The sequence below is a fragment of the Amblyraja radiata genome, chromosome 6, assembly GCF_010909765.2.
Source record: "Amblyraja radiata isolate CabotCenter1 chromosome 6, sAmbRad1.1.pri, whole genome shotgun sequence".
Lineage (NCBI taxonomy): Eukaryota > Metazoa > Chordata > Chondrichthyes > Rajiformes > Rajidae > Amblyraja > Amblyraja radiata.
In genome coordinates, this window is record NC_045961.1 from 76,194,999 (window position 1) to 76,208,645 (window position 13,647).

Here is a 13,647-nt window from a genome sequence, read left to right on the forward strand (position 1 = left end):
CTCCAATGGACCAACGTTCACCTTAGCCACCCTTTTTCTTTTTATATAGCTATAAAAACTCTTACTATTAGTTTTTATGTTGTTCGCTAAATTCCTTTCATAGTCTATTTTCCCCGTCTTAATTAATCTCTTAGTTACTTTTTGCTGACCTTTAAATGCTTCCCAATCCTCTACCCTCCCACTATCTCTGGCTACCTTATATGCCCTTGCCTTCAGCCGAATACTATCCTTTATAGTTTTACTGAGCCATGGCTGACTGTTCTTACCCTTACCCCTTTTTTTCTTCATAGGAATAAATTTTTCTTGAAGGTTATACAGTAGATCCTTAAACATACACCACTGCTCATGTACCGTCTTATCCTTGAGTCTGCTATCCCAGTCAACTTTGATCAGCTCAGTCCTCATACCTTCATAATCCCCCTTATTTAGACTAAGCACCCTAGCCTGAGTTTCAACCTGCTCCCCTTCTATTTGAATATGGAATTCGACCATATTGTGGTCACTTGTTCCCAACGAGTCCCTAACTATGACATTTTTAATTAATCCTGCTTCATTACACAGGACCAGATCTAAGATTGCCTCCCCCCTTGTCGGTTCTGTGACATACTGTTCTAGGAACCCGTCTCTAATACATTCTATAAACTCTTCCTCTAGTCTACCCTGCCCAGTTTGGTTTGCCCAATTAATATGAAAATTGAAGTCCCCCATGATTACAGCAGTTCCCTTTTTACATGCGTCAACTATTTGCAGATTTATGTTCTGACTAACAGCGTCACAGCTATTTGGAGGTCTATAAATTACACCCACTAGTGTTTTTTTCCCCTTGTTATTCTCTATCTGTACCCAAGCTGTTTCACTATCCTGATCCTTCAACGCAATATCCTTCCTCTCCATCGCCGTTATTCCCTCCCTTATTAAAAGGGCCACCCCTCCTCCCTTTCTTTCCTGTCTATCTTTTCTAATTGTCGAGTACCCCTCTATATTTAACTCCCAGTCCTGATCCCCTTGCAGCCATGTCTCCGTAATGGCCACGATATCATAACTATATATACTTAATTGCACCGTTAATTCATTTATCTTATTTCGAATACTCCGCGCATTTAGATAAAGCACTTTCAGATGATTTTTACTACCCTTCCTTTCCGTTTTTGCCCCTTTTACATCTAGAGCTTTATCTTCACACATTCTGGATCCTCCTGTCACATTTTGATTTTCCGCTTCCCTAGCCTCCCTAGGTGAGCCCTCCAATCTATCCTTCCAAAGCACTGCTGTAATATCTTCCCTGACTAGCAATGCAACACCACCACCTCTTGCCCCTCCAATTCTATCACACCTGAAGCAATGAAATCCTGGAATATTTAGTTTCCAATCACAGCCCTCCTGCAACCATGTTTCACTGATCGCCACAACATCTTACTTCCAGGTGTCTATCCAGACTCTAAGCTCATCCACCTTTCTTACAATGCTCCCAGCATTAAAATATGCATATTTAAGAAACCCCCCGTCTCTTCTTCTCTGTTTATTTCCTTTTTTTTCCTTCTCCTCTTGTGTCCGAGTGCTTCCCTTTTCTGCTTCCTGCCTCCCATTCGGTCCACTAGCTTTCTCTATTTGAGTCCCTCGCCCCAACCATTCTAGTTTAAAGTCTCCCCAGTGACCTTTGCAAATTTCCCCGCCAGGATGTTGGTCCCCCTCGGGTTCAAGTGCAACCCATCCTCTCTGTACAGGTCCCACCTTCCCCAAAAGAAGTCCCAATGATCCAGAAACTTGAACCCCTGCCCCCTGCACCAGTCTTTCAGCCACGCATTTATCCTCCACCTCGCTCTATTCTTACTCTCACTGTCGCGTGGTACAGGCAGTAATCCTGAGATTGTTACCTTTTTGGTCCTTTTCCTTAACTCTCCTCCCAACACCCTAAATCCTCCCTTCAAGACCTCTTCACTCTTTTTACCTATGTCATTTGTACCAATATGTACCACGACCTCAGGCTCCTCTCCCTCTGATTTCAGGATATCTTGGATGCGTTGAGACACGTCCGAGACCTTGGCACCAGGGAGGCAGACCACCATCCTGGTCTCCCGACTGCAGAAACGCCACAGAAACGCCTATCCGACCCCCTAACAATAGAGTCCCCAATTACTATTGCCCTCTTCTTTTTTTCCCTACCTTTCGGAGCAACAGGGCCGGTCTCTGTGCTGGAGGCCCGTCCGCTGTTGCTACTCCCGGGCAGGCTGTCATCCTCATCCGTACTCAAACAGGAGTACTTATTTGCAAGGTGTACCGACATTGGAGTACTCCCTCGTTCCTGCCTCTGCCCCTTGCCCTTCCTTAGCGTGACCCACATGTCTCCCTCCCGTGGTTTTGGAGTGACCACCTCCCTATAACTCCCCTCCATGACCTCGTCACTCCCCCTGACAAGACAGAGGTCATCGAGCTGCTGCTCCAGGAACCTAATACGGTCCCTTAGGAGCCCCATCCCTCTGCACCTGGTGCAGATGTGGACGTCTGGAGGGACATCCGACACCATGACCTCCCACATCTGACATCCAGAACAGTACACTGCTCTGACTGTCATTCTCTCGCCTTACCCTGGATCCGATACCAGTACAATACAATAGAAACTGCTGGGAGAAATCAGCAGGTATCTGACTCACAACAACTGCTCCCTCTTGCCCTTTAAACTGTACCTTTATTATATAAACAAAAAGCACTGTACCTTTAGCCCACTGTACCTTTAGCCCACCGTACCTTCAGCCCACTGTACCCTTAGCTCACTGTACGTTTACTAAAGCACTGAACCTTTAACCAGAAAGCAGAAATGCTAACCTGAGGTTGCACCCAATCAGCTGCTTCCTCTAGTCTGCTTCCACCAATCAGCGGCTTCCCCAGAAACCCTCCCTATGGAGTGTGGAACGTTACGGGATTTGGTAAGCCCTGACCCTCCTCCGCTGTCTCCAACGGTCCTGGGTCTCTGTGAGAACAAGCCCCGTGCCCAATTCAAGTACTCACCGCCCTGACCCTCCACCGCTGTCTCCAACGGTCCTGGGTCTCTGTGAGAACAAGCCCCGTGCCCGATTCAAGTACTCACCGCCCTGACCCTCCACCGCTGTCTCCAACGGTCCTGGGTCTCTGTGAGAACAAGCCCCGTGCCCGATTCAAGTACTCACCGCCCTGACCCTCCACCGCTGTCTCCAACGGTCCTGGGTCTCTGTGAGAACAAGCCTCGTGCCCGATTCAAGTACTCACCGCCCTGACCCTCCACCGCTGTCTCCAACGGTCCTGGGTCTCTGTGAGAACAAGCCCCGTGCCCGATTCAAGTACTCACCGCCCTGACCCTCCACCGCTGTCTCCAACGGTCCTGGGTCTCTGTGAGAACAAGCCCCGTGCCCGATTCAAGTACTCACCGCCCTGACCCTCCACCGCTGTCTCCAAGTTCTATTGTATCATATCATATTGGATAGTCTCACCCTCAACTACATCCGCTGGCAGCTTGTTCTATACACCCACCACCCTTTGTGTGAAAAATATACCGTTCAGATTTCTATTACATTTTTTTCCTCTTCACCGTAGACCTATAAAAAAAACTCAGTGAGAAAGGAACCAGTATTCCCAACTTCTCCCAGGTCAAAGCCTCAGTATCAATCAGTGTCAACTTTAATATCTAGCCACATAGCTCTGTCATGGTACGGGATTATTATGTGGACAGTGCTAAAGATTCTCAGCAACCTTGAAATCTTCACAGAAGGATGGCCAGATCCAGAGCTGCTCAAAGGTGGCGCCGCAGTACAGTTGTTGCCTTACAGTGCTTGCAGCACTGGAGACCCGGGTTTGATCCAGACTACGAGTGCTGTCTGTATGGAGCTTGTACATTCTTCCTGTGACCACGTGGTTTTTCTCCGAGACCTTCAGTTTCCACCCACACTCCAAAGACATACAGGTTTGTAGGTTAATTGGCTTGATTTAAATGTAAATTGTCCCTAGTGTGTGCAGGATAGTGTTAATGTGCAGGGATCGCTGGTCTGTGCGGACTCTGTGGGCCGAAGGGCCTGTTTCCGTGCTGTACCTCTAAAACTAAAAACTAAAGTGCAGGAGCTTTCAAGGTGTTACTGACAACACAAGGCCCTTCATTAAGAGCATAGTATAAACAGCAAAGGATGCGAGGATCATAAACTACCCAGCCACCCTTTCCGGCACCTCCCACACTATCGGTATCACCAGGTCTCAGTGGTCTGAGGTGGCTACAGTGGAACACAATCATCCTCAACCCCGAGGCATTGCCCAAGCAGTTGCAGATGATCAAATTCCAGCGCCACCCTACAAAAAAGCCATTTTACCTGAAATTAAACTAACTTTCAAGTCTTACCACACAATGTGTGTGTTAGTTCTATCACCCGGGCATCTACTATCCCCAAGGAAAGCCTCTGAAGCTTTTAAAAAAAACTTTGACATAACAATTACCTGATCATTATCCAGATGAGGCCAGGCGCTCCTTTAAAAGATATAACTCGTAATTTGGCAATCCCTGTATTAAGAACATGCTTAAAGACTTTTTGGGATAAAAACAATGGCATGCAGACTGTCTAGACTGCCAGCAACTGTGTTCATGCCCTTCTCACAACACAATGAATAACAAAAGAATAAAACATGTGGTGCATTTCCAGTGATATCAAGCCTCATCTATGTTGTAGAATGAATCGCTAGTCACACACACCTTGAAAAATATTATGCAATACTTACCGTAATTACTACTAAACAAGCTTGTGCCTGGGAACAATGAGGATTTTATTTCCAATCCGCACATGTATATTTTTAATTTTGGTATTTGCAATGTTAGCATTGTGTAAAACATTACTTGAATATGGAGCAGCACATTGATAGAGTTGCCGCCTTGCAGGCCAGAAGCCCGGGTTCAATCCTGGGTGCTGTCTGTATGGAGTTTGTACGTTCTCCCTGTTCTCGGGGTGCTCCGGTATCCTCCCACAGTCTAAATATGTGTGAGATTGCAGTTTAATTGGATTCTATAAATTGCCCTTTGTTGATAAGGGTATATCATCCAACACATTTTTCTCATTTCCACAAATCAAATGAATGCGTTTAAAATTCCAATATGGCTCTCTAAAAATTGCACAACAGTGAATTACACGCACTGCATCTTTCTTATCAAGATTTAAAAGGGGAAGTTGAAAAAAAGTAATAGAAAGCTGAGGGGCTGTGCAGTGGGTAGGGGAAGCCTATCTGAAACCCATCTGCAACAGTGACGCATGATACCAAAACACACGCATGGCAAAAAATATGTCGATGCCCAACGTTATACAATTGAAAACAGATTCTTCCTGGCATGGAAGACATTCAGCATATTCACTTCATTCCAAATATTGAACCGCACACTACCTGGTATCAGTGAACTTTATCTCCTGGATATACAACTACCCGGCGGATCGACCAGTTTGTTAAGCTGGGGGACTGTGTCTCTGGCACAGTGGTGTGCAATGTTGGAGCCCCACAGGGAACGGTTCTGGCCCCGTTCCTCTTCACCCTGTATACTGCAGACGTACAAGTCTGACACATGCCATGTACAGAAATATTTAAATACAATACAATACGGTTTATTTGTCACATTGCACATAAAGATGACACAGCGATTGTGACATGTGTAAGGAACGGGCATGAGGAGGAATACAGGAACTTGACCAGTGCCTTCTGTGCCTGGAGTAAACAGAACTGTCTCATCCTGAATACAACTAAGACTAAAGAGATGGTGGTTAACTTTGGCAGGTCCAAGCTCCCCCTTCAGCCGGTCAACGCTGCAGGGGCTGACATTGAGGTGGTGCAGACATATAAATACCTTGGAGCGCACCTGGATAACAAACTGGACTGGTCTGTCAACTCTGACGACCTCTACAAAAAAGGCCAGAGCAGACTCTTTTTTCCTCAGAAGGCTCAAATCCTTCAATGTGCATAATGATATGCTGCACATGTTTTACAACACTGTGGTTGCAAGTGCTATTTTCTATGCTGTTGTCTGCTGGGGCAACAGCATTAGTGCAAAAAACAACAAGAAGCTGGACAAACTGGTTAAACGAGCTAGCTCAGTGCTGGAGGGGAGAGTGGACTCTGGGATGAATGTGCTTGAGAGGCGTATGAGGCGCAAGGTGCAGGTCATCCTGAAAAACCCCGGGCATCCCTTCCATGTAATTCTAGAGAGTCAAAAGAGCACTCGAAACAACAACCGGCTCCTCTCCCTGCCATGTAGAACGAAGCGGTTCAGGAGATCCATCACCCCTGCAGCCATTAGATTTTACAATTAGGACCGCTAGGCTGTAGGGGGATGCATTTTAGCATTTTTCTAATTTTTAACTGTTAATTATTGGTCTTAAAGTATTTATTGCTCTCAGGTAGTGTCCACGTTGTATTTTATGTATTTTTCTGTCTGCGTTCGTTTTGAATGTGTGGGTTTGTTGCTTGGGGGCTTTTGGACATCTGAATTTCCCCGAGGGGATCAATAAAGTATTTATTTATTTATTATTATTATTATTATTATTAAAACTTGCTATTATGTTGCAATTTTCACACTAGGTTATACAGGGGAAGCTGGGATCCTGTTGTCCGAGAGATGGCCATTGTCAGAACAGTGGGGATGCGGGGAGCACAGTGGAGCTCCCACCCTCACATTGGCCCAACAGGCCCACACATCCAATTATTCAGGGTCTATTTGGGACCCATGTTGCTGCCAACTCCACTCCAAAGACAGATCTGTGATTTCACCGCTCCCCCCCCAAAATCCAAGGCAAAACTGTCACCAGTCTTACAAGCCTACCCTCCCCAAGTAACAAATGTTGCAGTACAAGGGCGGTCACGGTGACGCAGCGGTAGAGTTGCTGCCTTACAGCGAATGCAGCGCCAGAGACCCGGGTTCAATCCCGACTACGGGTGCTGTCTGTACGGAGTTTGTACGTTCTCCCCGTGACCTGCATGGGTTTTCTCCGAGATCTTCGGTTTACTCCCACACTCCAAAGACGTACAGGTTTGCAGGTTAATTGGCTTGGTAAATATAAAAATTGTCCATATAGGTGTAGGATAGTGTTAATGTGCTATGATCGCTGGTCGGCACGGACCCGGTGGGCCGAAGGGCCTGTTTTCGCGCTGTATCTCTAAACATCTAAAACAAACATTTAAACAAGGCTTCTCCCACCCCCAGAGCACTGTGCTCCAATGCCTTGGGCCCTAGCTGTAGCAGAAGAATTTAGTTGGACAACAGTCGCAAGAGTCAATTGCACCTTGTTTCAGTCATTTTAGGTGGTAATTTTTTTCCCTGGACTCATATACGCCTCCAAGCACTGGTTACTTTCAGTATTTTATTGAAAAAAATCCAATGTCCATCCGGCAACCTTGCAGGCCTTGTGCCAAAGTTTTCTACAAAAGAGAAATCTCGCAGAACAGATAAGTTCAAAAATAAGAACAAAATAAGAACATTCTTGATCTGGATCTTGACGACAGATCATAAAAAGTGAACAAAGCCAAATTGCAACATATTTCTCCATGCCAGTACATGCAATTGTACAAGTGCTGTAAGTAAAGACAGTTGCACAAAAATCAAATTTTTCTGGGAACTCAGATACGATTGAATAGCGGAGTAGACCTGATGGGCTGAATGGCCTACTTCTGCTCCAACCTCAGTTTAATGGTCTAAATATTTGGTTGATGGTCAGTTACACTTGGTGGGCCAAAGAGCCAGTTTCTGTGCAATATGACTTAATTTTTTTTAATGGTTCACAGAAGAACACGACCCATGACAAATAAACGGATGCTTGTTTGAAATCACGTCACTCTGCATAGACCATTTGACCTACCTAATCAAGAATCTATCAATCTCTTCCTTAAAAATACCCAATGTCTTGGCCACCACAGCTGTCTGTAGCAATGAATTCCACAGATTTTCCAACCTCTGGCTAAAGAAATTTCCCCTCATCTCAAATTTAAAGCATTTTATTCTGAGGCCATGCCCTCTGGTTCTAGACACTCTCAATAATAAGTTCATAACTTCAAACGTAATAGGAGCAGAATCAGAACATTCAGCCCATCATGTCTACTCCACTATTCAATCATGGCTGATCCATCTTTCCCTCTCAGTCCCATTCTCCTGCCTTCTCCCCATAGCCGTAACACCCGTACTAATCAAAAATCTATCCATCTCCGGCTTTAAAATATAATGGAAACATCCTTCGCACGTCCACTCTATCTTGGCCTTTTATTATACGGTAAGTTTCAATGAGATCCCCCCCACAGATCCTACCCCTTTTGCTGCAACCTTGAACAATTCCAACATTTTCTGTTTCGGTTTCAGATTTCTAATATCTCTAGTTTTTTGCTTTTAGTTTCAAATCCCTAAACTGGTGGTTACAAGAAAAGACTTTCACTCGTCATTACTTCTGTTGAGATTGCTGCTCCATTTAATCCATATGTATATTTGTAGCAACATATCTTAGAGCTCCGCTCGGTTCCTCGAACCTCCGCTCGGTTCGCAATAACCAACCTGATCTCCCGGTGGCCGAGCACTTCAACTCCCCCTCCCATTCAGAATCAGACCTTTCTGTCCTAGGCCTCCTCCATGGTCAGAGTGAGGCACACCGTAAATTGGAGGAGCAACACCTCATATTTCGCTTGGGCAGTTTACACTCCAGCGGTATGAACATTGACCTCCAATTTCATGTAGGTCCTGCGTTCTCCTCCCCTTCTCAGCTCTCCTTCAGCCCATTGTTTTCGCATCTTCCTTTCTTATTCCCACCCCCCCACCCTCACCAGTCTAAAGAAGGGTCTCAACCCGAAATGTTGCCCATTTCCTTTGCTCCATAGATGCTGCTTCACCCGCTGATAAATGTAAATGGTTATAGATACAGGACAACTCGAGGAAGATCATCCACAACCATAGCTGTGCTGATTTGTACTCAAGATTATATTGGTAAGATCTGAATTTGCAAATAGAGTTCAATTACAGCTTCAATAGAGTAGGAGTTTCATATTCTGCTCGAGCTGAAACAACTATTCAGAATTAAGCAAGAAGCAAGAGCTCTCCATCTACTCTTAAAAAACTGTGTGAGAATAAGAATTATATGAACTAGTCCATGGGTTTATGCTGAATCTTTCAGGAAGTCCCTCATCTTCAACAGTTTCCAAGCACCACCTGTACTTGCGAAATAAAGTATTAACAGCTCAAACACACTTCTTATGAATCATTAGGTGCTATTTGTGCTCCCTAAATATTAATATTTCTGCATTGCAAGATATTAATTCTTGTTTAATAAACATGAAGACACAGTCAAAAGTAATTGAAGTATACTGCTAGTTGAACTGTTAGACCAGATTCTCTTGTCCTTTTCTTAATGCAGTTTCTTCATTACCTTCACAAGCATAATGTTGTTCCCCAAATCAACACAACAAAATCAGTAATAATATAAATGGCACAACCACAACTTTAAAGATTTCTTCTTACTGTAATCATACTGGATTTCACCAGCAAGAGACATGGTTAGTTCGAAAACAATGTGAAATGAGTCCCAACAATTATAAACCAGTTTGACTGGACCAAAGCAACGCATTTAGAATACTATTTTTGAATTTCCTACATCGCAATAGTATGTCCTAGATCCATACGTACATCACGCCAAACAAATCAAAATAGCATGCTTTAACATCAAATCCTCTATTTAAAATACAAACCACATTTCTTAAAAAAAAATTCTTACCAGTGTGAGTTCTCAGGTGTGCTTTTAAATGAGAACTTTTGGTGTACACTTTGGAGCAACCTTTAAACAAAGCAGAGTATCAGATGGTTAAACATATGTTTGACCTAAAAAACTGGATAGCACATTTTAAAATACCAGCAAATCATTTTGATCATCACTTTATAAACATGTCATCAAGTCATCCTTCAGCACGTTCAGCACGTTAAGTTCTCAACAATGTTTACTCAAATGCCTCAAGTTAATACAGCTTACAACTCTGCATAGATTCAGATATTGTACTTTACACTGGCTAAATATCACATCATACCATCACAACCAGGTATAGTTTCAAGGCAACAAGCTTTGCAGTGTTCTGAGAAATCCTAACATAAAATGGGAGGGAAAAAAGTATTTATTTGCTAATGCAGGTACAAAGAACAAAATAACTTGAATTATTTGTAATTACAAAAAAGTTAATGACAGGAAACAAGGTGATTGTCAAAACAAGATATCTGGTTTAATAATTTCCTTCAGAGATTGCCACTAGGCCCAACAATATAAATCCTTAAATTCCCCCTGAAATGATCAAACAAACCATGATTAAATACAATGGCTGCCTCGCCAACAGTCTGCATCCCTTCCTTCTCTGTTGTTTCTTTAGTAGGTGTTAAATGAATATAAATAAATGTTTAGTGTTCTTTAGCTTGTTTTATGTGGGGGGCACATAGTCTCTTACCTCGACGGAGATGCCATTTTTTTCCGTATAGTATCTCCATCTGCACTGCGGCCTAACATCGAGGAGTTGGCGGCCTCTACTGGGGGCCGACCGGGAGCTCCAACCTCGGGAGCCTGCGGACTTAACATCGCGGAGCTTACGATCCCAGTCGGGGATCGACCTCTGAGCTCCAACCTCAGGAGCCTGTGGACTTTAACATCGTGGAGCTCACGGTCTCTGGTTAGAGACAGACTTCGGGAGCTCCAAGCCGCAGGAGCTTTGACTGCCCCGACGCGGGAGCTTCGATCGTCCCGTCGCGGGAACTTTGACCGCCGGCTACGGGAGCTTCGATCGCCCTGACTGCGGATAGTTCAACTGCCCCGACCGCGGGAGGAAATTAGAATTGATTACATTTCATCAGTGAGGAATGTGGATCCCGCTGTGGTGAATGTTTATGTTAACTTTATGTAGTTGTGTGTGTCTTGTTGCCTTTAAGTATGGCTGTATGGTAATACGAATATCACTGTACCTCAATTGGTACACGTGACAAAAAAAGACCTTTGAAACCCTTTGCATCATTAAAAAATAATAAATGCAAAAAGAGAATTGGTACATGCAGTTAAAAACTACTGACTAAAATTCTACGGTGCATTTAATTGCAGTATGATGGGATGGCAACACTGTGAATGTGCATCTTTCAGAAGGGATATGGTCTCAGGATTTTGCAAAACATCTCATGGCACTACTTCAAAGCAAAATAGTAAAGTTATACCAATCCTCATCTTTCAACCATCATGGCAAAATTTGATAATAGCAACTGTTATATGAAAGACCCCACATTTTCTGCATTACAGCCTTAATAGTATTTCACTGGCTGGAGATGGTCTGGATCATTTATTCATCAAATAACCATCAAATAATTAAGTCCCAAAACTGGTGTAATTGATTTATGGACCTGGCTTGTTTGGGTAATCAAAGAAAATTGGCTACAACTATTTTTTTCGTAAGCTGCAAAATAATTAATTGATTACTTAGGTGGATATTGTAATATATAAATTGGCTGCAGTTTCAAAAGTAGTTTAATTAAACGTGAATTATTGTAATGCAGATAATCACTTGACCTTTGCATTGTGAGAAGAATCCGGCAACAATCCCAATTTGAAACTATTAGGTTCCAAATGCAATCAGTCAGTGTGCAAAATAACATGAGCATACATCACAAGTCACACTGTGGCTCAATATGTATAGAGCACAGGACTGGTTTGTTTCCAGTGTTGAGCGGCTGATTGTAGACAAAGTCAACATGTACCTATCAATCCTCCGTGTTGCAAGATTAACATTAGAAAATTATTGTAATGATGGCTGAAAGCAACTTAAATTGCCATAAACTTTTACTTATCTTGCTCAGATTTATTTGATCGTATTTCACATGAAATATTAAATAGAAACCATTTGCCTATAGAATCAGATTTCAATCTCAAGTGACAGCAATCTTTTGAATCTTACCACAATGCATGGTCAAGTGATTATTTAGATTACAATCAGATCACTAAATCAACTTATCTTTAAAGCTACAACCAATGTAATGAAATCTCCACCTGAAGGAGCTGATCCCTCTTAGTTCCAATGACCCAGGATCAATGTCGACTGATGCCACTCTTTGCATGGAGTGTGCAGGTTCTCCCCCATGGGTTTCCCCTGTATGCTCTAATTTGCTGCCACATCCCACCAATGTACAAATTGCTTGGTTAATGGTCTCGAGTATAAGGAAAGTGGTAGAATCTGGAGGGTTTGATGGAAATGTAGTGAGATTAAAACAGGATTAGTGTAAATAGGTGCCCGAGGGTCAGTGTAGATTCAGAGGGTTTCCATGCTGTGCACCTTCGACTGCAGACATTCTACGGCACCCAGCTTGAGAGAAATATAGTTTTTTCCTGCTTTACCTCAACAGCTGGACAAGCCAGCCACACAAGAGAAATTAATTATAGTAGGTAGTAATAGCTGGTACTATTAAGGAAAATCAGGAGTGTAAATAGATGACACGAGATAGCTGATAAAGTAAGACACAGATAGAATAAGAGCAGACAAAGTAAGAGACTCCAAAGAGATGATACAAGTATATTAATGACAACAACAAAAAACTTGGGAGAGAATAGAGCTCCTTAAAAGTCAACAAGTTGTCAATGTCTGGAGGCACAGGAGATGGGGAAGGTGTGCAATGAAAATGTCTCCACTGTATTTAGCATGGAGAAAGACATGGAAACCAGGAAACAGGAGGAAGGTAATAGTGATGTGTTGAAGAGAGTCCACATGACAGAAGAGATGGCACAGCTGGTCTTAAAACACATTAAGGTAAATAAATCCCCAGGCCTGGTCAAGTAAATCCTACGGCATTGTGGAAGCTAGGGAGTAAATTATAGCCTCTCAATGTCTGTGCCAAATATGATGCCGTTAAACTAATCATTCTGTCTGCACTTCGAAAATAGGCATAGGAGTAGGCCATTCGGCTCTTCGAGCCAGCACCGTCATTCAATATGATCATGGCTGATCATCCAAAATCAGTACCCCGTTCCTGCTTTCTCCTCATATCCCTTGATTCCGTTAGCCCTAAGAGCAATATCTAACTATCTCATGAATGCATACAGTGATTTGTTCTCCACTGCCTTCTATGGCAGAGAATTCTCGATAATATAAATGATCTATATCCCTCTATTCCCTGCATTTTCGTGTACTATTCTAAAAGCCTCTTAAATGTAACCCTCTCGTATTTTACATTTCCACCGTAGGAAAAATATTCTGACCGTCGACCCTACCTATTCTCCTCATCATTTTATAAACCTCTATCAGGCCTCCCCTCACCTTCCTGGATGCTTGTCTGTGGTTTAACTTACCTGACTGCATAGTATTTACCTATTCATTTTTGCATCACGTGGCATCAAGGTGATGCTTCTCTGAGCACTGAGAAAAATCAATCATCCCTTCACCAAAACACTGTCGTCAAAACATTCATGACAAAATTGCCAATTGGAAAAAGTAATGCAAGCTGCACGAACAACAATAGCAAACTCTAGCAAATCCCATCCCAACCATGTGTCAAAGTCACACAGCCACCAAATTCACTCTGTTCATTAAACATCCCTTCACACTAATCTACACCACGCCCACACCTTCTCCTTTCCGTTCAAATCAACTACACTCAGGTCAATTTCCAGT

The 13,647-nt window shown here is 43.2% G+C and overlaps 1 protein-coding gene across 4 annotated transcripts in view; it reads right to left on the reverse strand.

The window, feature by feature from the left end:
- Positions 1-13,647, reverse strand: part of klf5 (Kruppel like factor 5) — a 49,636-nt gene that overhangs the window by 17,752 nt on the left and 18,237 nt on the right. For all 4 annotated transcript variants that reach the window (XM_033023016.1, XM_033023015.1, XM_033023017.1 and 1 more), the window contains one exon: positions 9,741-9,800. In XM_033023016.1, coding sequence (XP_032878907.1) covers positions 9,741-9,800 — 60 coding nt within the window. The remainder of the gene's footprint in view (positions 1-9,740; positions 9,801-13,647) is intronic.